The 15,210-nt window shown below is 43.4% G+C and overlaps 1 protein-coding gene across 1 annotated transcript; it reads left to right on the top strand.

Annotated features, from left to right (window-relative positions):
• The first annotated feature begins 7,063 nt into the window (after positions 1 to 7,063).
• On the top strand, positions 7,064 to 13,092 carry AARD (alanine and arginine rich domain containing protein). The gene is made up of 2 exons (XM_061439095.1): positions 7,064 to 7,457; positions 11,678 to 13,092. Exons 1-2 carry the CDS (start codon positions 7,140 to 7,142, stop codon positions 11,819 to 11,821), a joined length of 462 nt encoding a protein of 153 aa, XP_061295079.1. The 5' UTR covers positions 7,064 to 7,139; the 3' UTR covers positions 11,822 to 13,092.
• Positions 13,093 to 15,210: the final 2,118 nt, after the last annotated feature.

Raw genomic sequence — 15,210 nt, 5'->3', positions numbered from 1 at the left:
TTGGTCTACTCAACTCCTTCTGCCTTATTTCTCTTCCCTTCATCCTTCTCTTTGTTCTGATGCCCTCTGTTTCTTTCTCTCCCTTCTTTTCATTCATCTAACAAACTTTTACACAGTGCCTACATTTCTCATGCTAGTAAGGTTATGCTCAAAATCCTTCAAGCTAGGCTTCAGAAGTACATGAACCGAGAACTTACAGTTGTACAATGTGGGTTCAGAAAAGGCAGAAGAACCAGAGACCAAACCGCCAACATTCATTGGCTCACAGAGAAAGCAGGGGAATTCCAGAAAAAACATCTACTTCTGCTTCACTGACTACATGAAAGCCTTTGATGATGTGGATCACAACAAACTGTGGAAAATTCTTAAAGAGATGGGAATACCAGACCACCTTACTTGTCTCCTAAGAAACTGGTACATGGGACAAGAGCAACAGTTAGAACCTCACATGGAACATAGAACTGGTTCCAAATTGGGAAAGGAGTACAACAAGACTGTATACTGTCACCCTGTTTATTTAACTTATATGCAGAGTACATTAAGCAAAATGCCAGGTTGGATGAAGCACAAGCTGGAATCAAAACTACCAGGAGAAATATTAACAACCTCAGATATGCAGATGATACCACTCCAATGGCAGAAATCAAGGAGGAACTAAATAGCCTCTTGATGAGGGTCAAAGAAAAAAGTAAAATACCTGGCTTAAAATTCAATATTCAAAAAACTAAGATCATGGTATCTGGTCCCATCATTTCATGGTAAACAGATGGGGAAAAGTGGAAGCAGTGACAGACTTTATTTCCTTGGGCTCCAAAATCACTATGGATGGTGACTGGAGCCATGAAATTAAAAGACGCCTGCTCCTTAGAAGGAAAGCTATGACAAACCTAGACAGTGTATTAAAAAGCAGAGCCATCCCTTTGCTGACAAAGATTCATGTAATCAAAGCTATGGTTTTTCCAGTAGTCACACACAGATGTGACAGTTGGACCATAAAGAAGGCTGAGCACCAAAGAATGGATGCTTTCAAACTGTGGCACTGGAGAAGACTCTTGAGAGTCCCTTGGACTGCAAGATCAAGCCAGTCAATCCTAAAGGAAATCATCCCTTAATATTCATTGGAAGGACTGATGTTGAAACTGAAGTTCCAATACTTTGACCACCTGATGCAAAGAACAGACTCACTGGAAAAGATCCTGATGCTGGGAAAGTTTGAGGGCAGGAGGAAAAGGGGGCGACAGAGGATGAGATGGCTGGATGGCATCACTGACTCAATGGACATGAGTTTGAGCAAACTGGAAGATAGTGAAGGACAGGAAAGCCTAGTGTGCTGCAGTCCATGGGATCGCAAAGAGTTGGATATGACTTAGCAACTGAACAACTAAATGCCAGATGTCATTTTAGGTATTGAGGTTAACAAAAGAAAGTACCTATTCTCATGCAGATTATATTAGCAGACAGTAGAAAATACATGAGAAAACAATAAGTATACGACAGTTGGTATAGGTATTCAGCAACACAAAGCAGGGCAAAGACACAGAGAATGACAGGAATCGAGGGGTGTACATATGCTAATTTAGATCAAGGAAGGTTTCTCTGATGAAGTGACATTTGGGCAGAGACCCAAACCCAGTAAGGGAACTAGCCATTCACGTATATGGAAGAAGAGACTCCTAGGAAGAAACAATAGCGAAGCAAAGGCCCTGAAGTCAGAACAGTAAAGCAGACAGGGTGGCAGGATGGAGTAAGCAAAGGAGAGAGAGGGAGGATCTGAGATGAACTAAAAGAGTTTCGTTGTGACTCCAGATACATTGCAAGGCAGAGCCTACAACATATGCTGATGAATTTCAGGCAGGGAGAAAGAGGGAGAAAAAAAAATGTGTGGGTGCTTCCCAGGTTTATGGTTTGGGTAACTGACAGAACAGAATTTCCATTTACTGAGTTGGGGGTAGGGTATTTCAGCCTGAGCTGTTTCCTTCAGTATTTCTAATAGCCAAAGGCTCCTCTGATAGCCCAGCTGGTACAGAAACTGCCTGCAATGCAGGAGACCCGGCTTTGACTCTGGGTCGAGAAGATCCAGAGAAGGGACAGGCTACCCACTCCGGTATTCTTGGGCTTCCCTCATGGCTCAGCTGGTAAAGAATCTGCCTGCAAAGCAGGAGACCTGGGTTCTATCCCTGGGTTGGGAAGATCCCCTGGAGAAGGGAAAGGTTTCCCACTCCAGTATTCTGGCCTGGAGAACTCCATGAAATGTATAGTCCATGGGGTCACAGAGTCTGACGTGACTTTCTCTTCACTTCACTTCACTTCAGGTTGGTACTAAGATTCTCCTAATTTTCTTTATGTCAAACACATTTATTTTTCCTTTGAAGGCTATTTTTGCTAGATACAGAAATCTGTTAATTTTTTTTCTTCTGAATCTAAAAAAATATTGTTCTAATATCTTCTGGCCTTCATTTTCTTTCCTGACAGGAAGTCAGCAGTCACTTGATGGTTGTTTACACATGTGGATATTTTTTTTCCTGTGGCAGAGTAAAAACATGTCTGCAAATTTTTTGATACTCCTTACTTCAAAACATGGAACCTAATCCACCACCACTTAAATGGGGTCCAGATTTAGATACCTGGTTCTAGTAAACAGACTGTGGTGATGCTGTGTGATTTCAAAGATTAGATCATAAACTAGAACACATATACAGAGCTTCCATCTGACGGTCTCTTTCTCTGCCTTGTTCTGAGGTAGGCTGGCCACTACATCATAAGGACACTCAAGCAGTCCTGGTGAAGGATGCACATAGAGAGGAACCGAGGGGCTTCCCTGGGGGCCCAGTGGTAAAGAATTCACCTGCCAAAGCAAAAGACACAGTTTCAATCCCTGGTCCAGGAAGATCCCACATAACTCGGAGCAACTAAGCCCCAGAGCCACAACTGCTGGATCCGTATGCCACAACTCCTGAAGCCTGTAGACTCTGGAGTCCATGCTCCACAAGACAGGTCACCACTATGAGGGGCCAGTGCACTGCACCTAGAGAGTGGTCTCCACTCTCCACAACTACAGAAAAAACCCGCTCAGCAACGAGCACCTAGCACAGCCAAAAATAAATAATTTTTTTTTTTTAAAGAGAGGAACTGAGGCTTCCTACCAAACACCAGCACCAACTGCCAGCTATGTGAATGATCCACCTTGCATGTAGCTCCAGTCACACCCAACTTTAGATGACTATAGTTCTGGCTGACATTTGACTGCAATATCACGAAAGTCCCAGATCATTACCTAAGCTGTTCCCAAATTCTTGCCCACGGAAACCATAAGACACGATGTTTATTGTTGTTGTTAGCCACTAAATTTTGGGATAATTTGTTATGCAGCAATGGATAATCCATCTCCTAACTCAAATGTCTCTGCATGCTATATTTATTCTGATTTATCAATGCTTTAATTCACTTTATTTGTATAAAAGAAAAAAATACTGTAAAATTCAACATTAAAATGCACCAACTAATCTCAAAAATATACAAGCAACACCTGCAGCTCAATTTCAGAAAAATAAACAACCCAATCAAAAAAATTTCTCCAAAGAAGACATACAGATGGTCAACAAACACATGAAAAGATGCTCAACATCATTCATTATCAGAGAAATGCAAATCAAAACCACAATGAGGTACCATTTCACGCCAGTCAGAATGGCTGCTATTCAAAAGTCTACAAGCAATAAATGCTGGAGAGGGTGTGGAGAAAAGGGAACCCTCTTACACTGTTGGTGGGAATGCAAACTAGTATAGCCACTATGGAGAACAGTGTGGAGAGTCCTTAAAAAACTGGAAATAGAACTGCCTTATGACCCAGCAATCCCACTGCTGGGCATACACACCGAGGAAACCAGAACTGAAAGAGACACGTGTACCCCAGTGTTCATCACAGCACTGTTTATAATAGCCAGGACATGGAAGCAACCTAGATGTCCATCAGCAGATGAATGGATAAGAAAGCTGTGGTACATATACACAATGGAGTATTACTCAGCCATTAAAAAGAATACATTTCAATCAGTTCTAATGAGGTGGATGAAACTGGAGCCGATTATACAGAGTGAAGCCAGAAAGAAAAACACCAATATAGTATACTAACGCATATATATGGAATTTAGAAAGATGGTAACGATAACCCTGTATGCGAGACAGCAAGAGAGACAGATGTATAGAACAGTCTTTTGGACTCTGTGGGAGAGGGAGGGTGGGATGATTTGGGAGAATGGCATTGAAACATGTATAATATCATATAAGAAACGAATCGCCAGTCCAGGTTCAATGCAGGATACAGGATGCTTGAGGCTGGTGCACTGGGATGACCCAGAGGGATGGTACAGGGAGGGAAGTGGGAGGGGGTTCAGGATGGGGAACACGTGTACACCCGTGGCAGATTCATGTTGATGTATGGCAAAACCAACACAATATTGTAAAGTAATTAGCCTCCAATTAAAATAAATAAATTTAAATTAAAAAAAATGCGCCAAAATGCACCACACTGAAAAATATCTATCTATGGAGAAAATTATTAATTTGTGGTAAAACTAGCCTTCAAAAACACCATTTTGTCTTACTGATTTACTTTCACAGCTTGAACACTCTAATACTTGGTATATAATAAGATATTAAATAAATATGCTGATGAGTGAATGAATGAATTTGTTCCTTCAGGTTTTAAGCTTCTAGAGGACAAAAACTGTGTTTTAGTCCCCTTTTTATCCTGTATGAAACAATGCTTAACTGAACATGCTCCATTCACTATTTGTTGAATTAAATCAAACTTAGCTGAAATCCTTGTTGAAGAAAATGATCTAGAAGCAGAAGTGAAAAATTATGACAGAAAACTAATTTTAAACATTTATACTGCATGTTGATGGGTGCTGGTTTTTAAGCCTTATCACCTATCACATACATGCAATAAAAACTACACAAAAATAAAGAAACCCCTAAATCTCTAAATTTATATTCAGTTGGTTCATAGTAGACCATATGGATTTTCATAATTTCCACCAATAGAACACGTCTTCAAACGTTTCTAGAGAATCTTGATAGAACAATATACAATGATAGATATATGGATGTTCAGGTTGTAAACTCCTGAAACATGTTGAAATTGGCAGATTATCTGCAGAAGCAGTAACCTGCATTCCACTTTATCCAGTTATAGCCTTAATTCATTTCTGTAGAGTTGAATTTTATGAGCAGAGGGAATTTTCACATTCAGTCATGCAACATGTAAACTGAGCAATGTCTTTCCTCTTTTGGAGGTAGTGTGTATCCAGGGTGTGTCTCAGTGGCTTAGAATACAAGCTAGACTTTCTCAGTGCAAATCCCAGCCCTACCACTTACCAGTTTGGTGATCTTTGCCTTACTAAGTCAATTCAGTCGTGTCCGACTCTTTGCGACCCTACAGACCATAGCCCAGGTTCCTCTGACTATGGGATTCTCCAGGCAAGGAGAGGTCTGCAGTGCCCTCCTCCAGGGAATCTTCCTGAACCAGGGATCTAAAACGTGTCTCTTACATCTGCATTGGCAGGCAGGTTCTTTATCACTAGTACCACCTGGGAAGACTTACAGCTCAACAACTGCCTTAGTTTTCTCACCTGTGAAACAGAGACACTAAGAGTACCTTTCTCACAGGGTTACTGTGAAGATAAAATGGGTTAATCTATGGGAAGGGCCTGACACACAGTAAATACTAATAGCAGTTAGCTCTTACTGCCCTCAATGCCAATCACAAACTTGGAACAGTTTGTGGGAATTGTGGGTAACCTGTAAATCTTTATTAAATGATTAATTCTGAGAGTACTATATAGATATTTCTGCCCCTTTTGTGTGTGTGTGGGGGGGAGGTGTTTGCATTCTATGATCACATAAAACTTTTGTTTATTCCTTTTTAGAAATTCTTCATTAGACCCCAAAGAGGCAGCTGATTATGTTCAATGATAAAGGATATACAAGTAATATTGGCACATGATTACACTGAATTGGGATTTAGAAAATAACACACTTTGGAGTAAAGGACTTTGCCTGTTGTCCAGTCGCTCAGTTGTATCCGACTCTTTTCCGCCACGTGATGTGGCGTGTGGACCACATCACGCCAGGTTTACTTTTCATTTTAACCTCTTCATAATGTGAAAGTGGCAGAATGGTCTCAAGTATAGAAAAGAACATGGAGTTTCAGAAACTGTCTCTTCTACATTGCTGGGCTTGTGGAAACAAGTGTGTGTGTACTCAGCTGTGTCTGACTCTTTGTGACCCCATGGCCTGCAGCCTGCTAGGGTCTTCTGTCCTTGGAATTTCCCAGGCAAGAATACTGGAATGGGTTGCCATTTCCTACTCCAGGGGATCTTCCTGACCCAGGGATCAAACCTGCATCTTCTACACTGGCAGGCGGGTTCTTTACCAGCTAAGCCACCAGGGAAGCCTTGTGGGTTCCCACAAGCCTGGAATTGTGGAAAGATTATTCTAACTTGCCAATAGGGCCAAGCTTCTCCCACTAGGCTGTCTTAGCAATGTTTGGGATGGCTACTGCTGTGGCTGCTGCTAAGTCGCTTCAGTCGTGTCCGACTCTGTGCGATCCCATAGACTGCAGCCTACCAGGCTCCTCCGTCCATGGGATTTTCCAGGCAAGAGTACTGGAGTGGGGTGCCATTGCCTTCTCCCTGGGATGGCTAAGGGGTCTAATTAAACTTAATATTCTCAACACCTGTCACAATGCCTGGCCGTAAAGTAGAAAGCCAGAGAAAAACATTTTAAGGGCTTCTGAAATATTAAATAATCAAAGCAACCTGGGCCTCAGACGTTCCATCCGGACCTCACTTCCACCTACTTGAGTGGACTTCAGTCTCTCCTTGGAATGACACTCAAGGAGCGAGAAAAAGGGATCCAGTTGAAAACTCTTCTCGGGGTCATGGGAACACACTTCCTTCTGCTGCTAAGGAGGGAAGGACAGACGTGAGGCTGTAGGAGTGGAGCGCCTCTGAGTAGCGAGCGATAGCCCCGTCCCACGCGTTTCCCCGCCCCCGCCGTCACCCGCCCTAATTCTCACACTTGGAAAGAAACCCTTTGCCATACAGCTCTGGAGCCTGGGAGCCGGCACCTCTGAGATGGGCCTAGAGGACTCCGGCCGCCGCAGAGAGGGCCCCTCCCGGGGGCCCCACAACATCCTCCACGCGGCCGGGCTCCGGTCCTCCACCCTGCGTCCCTCACGAGGCTTCCTCGAAGGCGGCAGGGGCGTGGACGGCCCGGAGGAGGCCCAGGCCGCCGGTCCGCGGCTGGACGAGCTCAAGCGGCGGCTGGTGCGCGCCTTCCAGCGGGCGGTGCTGCGCGGCAGCTCCAGGCGTTTGCGGGAAGAGGCGGCGGCGCGGGAGGCGCAGAGCCGGGCGCGCGTGGAGAGCGCCCTGGCCGGGCTGCGCGCCGAGCTGGTGAGCGCGCCCGCGGCGGGCTCTCGGGGCCACCTCGCCTTGGTCCTCGCCCGGGGCCCTCGGCTGTAGGCCGCGCACGTGCCCCACCGAGGACTGGGGAGGCCGAGGGCAGCTTTTCCCGGGCAGACGGTGAGGCCGTGCAGCGCGGGCGAGCTGGGTTCCCGACGGCACTGATGCTACTGCCTCCCAGGCAGCATCCGGGAGGGAACCAGTTCTGCAGAGCCCAGGTGCTAGCTGACTGTCTCTGGTGAGGGCTGAGTCTACTGGTGACACAGCCAAGACCCCCGCAACCACTCCTCCTCAGCTTGTTCTCTATTTTTTTTCTACCAAATAGAAAGTTCCTTCTAGGGCACTTACAGTGTTTGAGCATGAAAGGGGCTGGGGCGGAAATTTCAATGAAATAAACTTAGGGGATGGGTTGAGCGAGTCCATTAGCAAATGTTTCTTTTATTCTGCAAGTTTTACTATTTCCTTTCTCCTTGGTAAGAATTCAGAAAACAGGAAATGGTAATAAGGAATTTTGTAAAATTGTAGCTTTTTAACATTAGGCAGGAGAACAGTAGGTAAATAGTTTAGTTACTGTTTTGTAATTTAAACCATTTTCGAGTTAGGCAAAATTTGAAATAAGAGCAATTTAAGCTTTAAAATGGTGCTACTTATTATTATGCGTGGGAATCTGGTGGTTCAGCGGTAAAGAATACAGCTGCAATGTAAGAAGTGAAATGAAGTGAAGTCGCTCAGTCGTGTCCGACTCTTTGCGACCCCGTGGACTGTAGCCTACCAGGCTCCGTCCCTGGGATTCTCCAGGCAGGAGTACTGGAGTGGGTTGCCATTTCCTTCTCCAGGATATCTTCCCAGGAGACCCAGTTCAATCCCTTGGTCGGGAAAATCCCTTGGAGATGGGAATGGCACCCCACTCCAGTATTCTTGCCTGGGAAATTCCATGGACAGAGGAGCCTGGTAGGCTGCATAGTCCATGGGGTCCCAAGAGTTGGGCACAATTTAGCGACTAAACCACCATCACCATGAATATGCATAGTGGAGATTTGGAAAGTTATACTCTTTTGCATTGCATGCTAATAAAATAGTAAGCACTACCTACTTTAGAACTGATTCAACCATCAGTTAATTGTCTGAAACTTAAAACTTTACCTTGTTTCTATGTTTAAGAAGGGCAAGAAGGTAGTACATTAAATTTTCATTTAATTTTACCTGTGTTAACAATTTGAATTTGACAAAGAATGTATTAATTTTGACCCAGCCATATAGTGGCTCAGACATAAAGCATCTGTCTGCAATGCAGGAGACCCGGGTTTCGATCCCTGGGTTGGGAAGATCCCCTGGAGAAGGAAACGGCAGTCCACTCCATTATTCTGGCCTGGAAAATCCCATGGACCCAGAGCCTGGTAGGCTGCTGTCCATGGGGTGCAGACATGACTGAGCGACTTCACTTCACTATCAAAGAAACATGATTTTCTTCCAACACCTGAGCAGTGGGTGGGTGAAACCCCTTATTAGAAGAGATGGCCTGGAGGGGCATGCTGTCGGTCAGGATGCCAACTGGATGGCGGAGACTGGGCTGAGCCAACCCTCTGCTGCTGACCTGGGGTGTCACCCCATCATACCTCAGTTGACTCATATTTAAATCAGGCGAAGAAAGTATATTCAAGAAGCTCCGAGACAGTTGAACTTTAGCTTCTAACTAGTCACTCCACCAGAAGGAGTTTTAAGCAAGTAATGTACCAGGGTGGGGATAAAGCAGAAAATAAAATTTCAAACAGGTGACGGTTCACAGCCCAGCATTAATATTTACAGTCTCTGCTCTTATTGTTCCTGTTACCTTAGGAATGCTAATTAGCAAGTTTAGGTTTCATCTGTAAAATGGAGATAATAAACCCATAGAATGGCTCTAAATATTATACAAGATAAATGTTACAGGAAGTGCCTAGAATATAGACACTATTCAGACTGGCTTTTACTGTTTTTTGGTTGTGCCCCCTCAAATGGCAGATACATAGGCATGAAAGATCAAGGGTTTTGCTGGAAAGAGGCAGAGATTGTCACACAGATGCTGTGTTCCCGAGACACAGACCATGGTCATTGTCTTGGCCACCACTTCATCGTTGTATGTGACCAGTCATGAAGAAGCAGCAAGAGAGTGTGGATCCCTAACATTATCACACTAGCCAGAACAAGCCATTTCTGATAATGGTCTCTTAGCCAGATTTCTGTAGGACTTGACACCCATCCACACCTTATTTGTTAGGGTGGTATTTGTGTAAGGAACAATGATGAACAGGCTCAGTTAATTTACAGACGTTGCTATTTTTGTTTTCATTTATTTTCATGTTGCTATTTTTGAGATGTCATTTATGCTACTACTTGTTTGAATTGGTCTTCTTAATGGGATGGGTTGAATTCTGGGAGCTTGTGTGTGAATTTCAGGGGTTCTATATACTTCAAATTGTATGCCAAGCTTTGTGTGCACATAAAATTCACATCTTTCCCCAGAGTGAGTTAATAGTTTTCATTAGATTCTCAATGGATCCATGAGGAGAGAAAATTAAGGAACCATTGGTGTTCAGATTTCCTAAAGAATTATGAGTTACACGTACTTTTTTTTTTTTTTAACTTAGATGGTAAGCTATTATCAATAATTTAACTGATTCTTGGCATGAAAGTACAGGATGGGTATTCATCAGTTCATCCATTTATTCATTCCTTCACTCAGTCTTTAAACAAATACACAGAGAACCCAACATGTTGTATGCACAGGCAGTGCACCCATGGTTAAGGATACAATTAAGGATAGGAACAGACTTTGTGCTCAAAATCACCAGTTTAGTGTAGGCTGTGTGCTAGGAGAGGGACACGTACAGAATGCTGTGGAGGCACAGATAAGATGAGACAGAGAGGGCTTCTAAGAAGAGCTGGCATTTGGCTGGGCTCAACGGGAAGTGGGTGGCAAGGGGCAGAAAGGGCAGAAGATGTGGCTCAGTATGACGTGTTTATTCCAGGACAGGCAAGATTTCTGACCAGCTGCCCCAGGGGTGGGTGGGTGGGTGGGTGGCTGGGTGTGTGTGTGTGTGTGTGTGTGTGTGGAGAGGGCCAGCAGATAAAGCTGGAAGAGCAGGGCAGGTTTATAGGGCCTCTGTGCCACACTGGAGAACTGAAGCTTCCTGTAGGCAGGGTGTAGGGGCTTCTCGTGCTGGTGGTTGTGTTGTCACTGTTTGTTTCCTGGATGTTCATTTACTTTATTCTGCAAACTCTTGCTATTAGAGAAATGGTTCCAAGTGCTGAAGAATGAAAAATATGTCAGAGGAAAACTGAACGAAATTATATCCGATGATTTTATTTTGCAAATTAGGAGGGGACCACTCATGTTTGCTTTTTACCAATGGAATGTCCTGGGTCACCCTTGGGTGATTTCTGATGGGGAGTTGATGTGGGGTTTTCAGCAGAGAGAACAGGGTTCTCCTGAACTGCATTAAACAAGACCCTAACTGAAGAAATATGCAGAGTTGGTTACTAGTTTTCAACTATAATGCAAAGATTATGCTGGACTGCCTCTTAGGTACACTGCCCGAAAGATCTATTTTTTCTTCTAATACATGAGGACCTTCACAAACTCCCATTGGTGGGAGGTTATAAATCAACCTTGCTCTACAACAGATTTCACTCTAGAGTGAAAATTGTTAGATTCTATAAGTACACATAACTGTACATGTGCCTCTAAGGGGTCATTAAATGTTTTGCTCAACAGGGAGGCTGTTTAAAATCCTAAGAACTTGAAATGACAAGTAATCAAGTAAATGGGCCCAGGTCCTGAAAGCTCAGGTGGCCCTGGGCAGTTATCCTGGAGCTCAGACAGCTCATAAAGATAAGTGATTTCCTCGCAAATCACATGCCATTGCTTGGAAACAGCCTTCCAAGGACAGGAATTTTTCAAATGGATAGCTCTGTGTATCAGCTATTTTTGTTTTCATTGCAAGGCCATTTTGAAAGCTATTTGTATATCTGGATTTTACCTTGTCGTATAGAAAGTCAGTTTTAAAGTCAGGCCAAATAGTCAGAACTGGAGAATAAGATGAAAAATACATCTTTCTTGATGTCTTATTTTCCTTCCTACAAAATCCTTATATTTTTCATGTGCAGAGAGCAGGTTCATTTGATCCATATCTCAGGCTAATAAAAACCTTTATTCTCTTTCTAACTTTCAGCTGGAAATGCGTTTCCAGAATCGTCAGCTGGCCAGAACTCTGCTGGATTTAAACATGAAAATGCAACAACTGAAAAAGGAGGACGAAATGGAAACTGCATTAGAATCGCAGAGCTCTGAAGATAATGCTCAGAATCTGGAATGAGTAAATGCACAGATGAAGCTTTGAACCCTAAGAATAATGCAGACAACGCTGAAACAGTTCTAACAGTAACATAATGGATGCTTAGCATAGGATTTTAGGGGCAATTTTTAGACCAAAATCTTCTAGGCCATGGGGAAGTGCCAGTGCTATGAGAGGGGAGAGAGAAAATGGTGTGTTGACAAGTTTTAAAGTTATGTATTGTTTTGTGTGGGACATAGAAGTAAAAGAATGTACTGAGACTTACCTGTTGGACCAGTGGATAAGAATCTGCCTGCCAATGCTGGTTTGATCCCACGTCCTAGAAGATCCCACATGCTGTGGGGCAACTAAGCACCGAGCTGCAGCTGCTGAGCCACGCACCGCAACTGCTGAAACCTGCGCGCTCTGAGCCCGCGCTCCGCAGTAAGAGAAGCCACTGCAACAAGCAGCCCAAGTGCCGCAACTCGCTGTGCAATAGCCTCTCACCTCCGGTAGAGAAAGCCACCATAATAATGAAGATCCAGCACAGCCAAAATAAATCAAGTGTAGAAGAAGAATGTACGGAAGAATGTCTTAGTGCCAATTTCCAGCATTTTCTCTTGTGCTATCTTGATTTTCTGAACTTTCCTCAGAGTCTCATTAATTTTTGTTCTACTTGATTATACTTCGTTTGTCTGCCCAGCCAGCTGTTTAGTAGTCTTCCCTCCGCACCCCACCCCACCCCCATTTTTTTGAAGAATTACTTCTGCCTGGATTCCAACCATACCCTTCAGGTAGAGTCTGCCATTAAGGGTGACTCACCACCTTGGATATAGTCATGCGAATTAAGGCGGTTTGGTCAGATTGTTCTCCGGAGCTTTTGAACTAGAACTAAGGGAGCAGGTGAATCTTAGAAGGTGATGGTGGAAGCAGCAGAGGGGCTTGGAAGCTGCTGGCGGCTACCAAGTGAGAAGGTTGCGCTTTTTGCAGAAGATTGAAAGGGCACCCCTGAGAGCCCAAAAGGGGAGAGAGAACTGCTCTTCCTTGGCTTTGGGGTCCAGCTGTTTAAATCCCCAGTCCTGGCTATCATTAGGATACATGAAAATTCTCTCCTAGCCTCCTATCACAATCTCCTTTTGCCAAGTCAACTGAGTTGGAGTTGTACGACTTGTACTCCAAAGATTCCTAACTAACACAATTCTTTTGTTATTAAGCTTTCAGGAGTTAAAGCGCTCATGTTGAATTAGAATAGCTACCTCTGCCTTAAAAGTGCTGCCTTCTGGATGCAAAAAATAAAGCTAATTTAAAAAATAGTTTCCATATTCATAATAATCATCTGTAAAAATTAATTTATAAAGCAGGTTATTTGCACATTTAATTAACAATAAAAATTAGTTCTGGAAGACAAAGGAGAACAGAATGGATGTGGTCTTTCTCTTAAATACAAAGTTTTATGTGTGTGAGGATTTGAGGATTTTCTGAACAAATTTTAGTTTGTCCTTAACTTTTTTGGGTTGCCATCTCATGCGAAGAGTTGACTCATTGGAAAAGACTCTGATGCTGGGAGGGATTGGGGGAGGAGGAGAAGGGGATGACGGAGGATGAGATGGCTGGATGGCATCACTGACTTGATGGACGTGAGTCTGAGTGAACTCCGGGAGTTGGTGATGGACAGGGAGGCCTGGCGTGCTGCGATTCATGGGGTCGCAGAGTCGGACACGACTGAGCGACTGATCTGATCTGATTAATGAATTCTTAAATTCTTTGGTACTTAATTTCTTCTCTCTGTGAAACTGAGGTACCACTAGGTTTCAACTTCCAGGACATTGTCAATGAGGTGTCAGCAATATCCTGAGACCTAGTCCCTGGATTTCTTGAGATATTCTGCATATGTGCTCCTGCCTTCCAAATATACAGGCTGATTTCTTAAATTGCATTTGTAAAACAGGTTTCATATATGTTTCTTCATCAAAGTTATAGAAATTCTGAAGAAAGAGGCAGTGGAATTCCTCATGATCTGTTCTTCAAAAGAGACTAATCAGATATTGGAGCAGTCATTCTAAAGTACATTTTACAACTTAACATTTATAAATTCTTGAGATTTTGTGTTTGGCAGATATTCAGGATGCTTCACTTTATAAGTGCAATTCCTTACAGAATGCAGAGAAACTGATGTTAGTTAGCATTCATGTGAATGATTTGATTCCACTAAATGTGCTCTGTTGGGAATCAAAAGAAACTAAAAAAGAGAACTTTTGAAAATGGATGCATTGTTTTTGACATTGTCAGATAAAAAGTCCACAATTTATTGTAAAGTTCTTGGTCACCAGTTTTTTGTCCTATCTTTCAGTGATAAACTTTGGATCACCATATCTTTTAGGAATGACAGATGGAGAAACAGAGAAAGAAACTCTTTGTTTCAAAAGTCTCTTATTTTTTGAAGCCCTCATTAGAGGAGGTGGCTTGTGATATTAGCTGACACAAAGAGATACAGTGAGAACTCAATACATGGGACACTATTGCTATTAAATGTTTTTGCTTTGTTTCCCCTCATGAAGTGAATTCTGCTCTCATACCATAGCCTTCATCTTTTTTTTTTTTTTTTTAAGTAGCAGAAGCCAGATTGTGTTCATATATAGATGTATTTTTGCAACTGCACTCAGCTGTTTATTGTTTGCTGAATTCTGGTTCTGTTCGCTGCTCATAGACAACAGGGACTCTTTTCTACAGGATGTGGGAATGCACTTCCAGTGGCTACACTTCCTCACTTTTCAGAGTGTTTAAATAAGTGAGAGCAACTGTGTGACATTTTCAAGAAATACGAGGTGGAAGGGACCAAACTACTGCCAGCTGGAGGGGAAAATGAGAAAATAATTATAACCTAAATGATGCAGCAGGGAAGCAGTAACTGGGTAAGTCAAAGTACGTAAGATGTTCACCCCAGTAGTGGATAGAGAGTGCCAAAGACGAGAACTGAGAAAACAGTTAAGTGAGGAAAATACGGTGTTAAGGTTTTCCAAAATGCTGATTTCTCACAGCTTTAATCACAGGGGAAACCATGTTAGTTGGGAACAGGCTTTCACTCTATGGTTCCTGGTTAGGACCTACCAGAGAAGAGGTGCCAAATTAATTATGACACTTAGGAGCTTTGCACAGGTTGTTAGGCATTAAATCCCTTTACGGGTGGCCTGGATGAATCCACATTTGGTTGCTTGCCAGACTGCTTCTGCTATTATAACAGGTGCTTCTGGAACACCAGCCTGGGCAGAGTGTGTTGTGGGTAAACCTGGGATGGCTGAGCCTGTACCAGGGTAACTGCAAGAATGCCGTCTCCCCTGGTCCCTGCCCTGGCAGGGTGCCGGGCCAACAGGCAACCGTCAGTTTGGTGTATTCACCACTGTTATCACTGCCAGAGTCCCTCCCAGCCCTGA

Source organism: Bos javanicus, chromosome 14, assembly GCF_032452875.1.
Source record: "Bos javanicus breed banteng chromosome 14, ARS-OSU_banteng_1.0, whole genome shotgun sequence".
Lineage (NCBI taxonomy): Eukaryota > Metazoa > Chordata > Mammalia > Artiodactyla > Bovidae > Bos > Bos javanicus.
The sequence above is the reverse complement of the archived record's forward strand: the minus strand, read 5'-3'. Positions and strand labels throughout refer to the sequence as shown.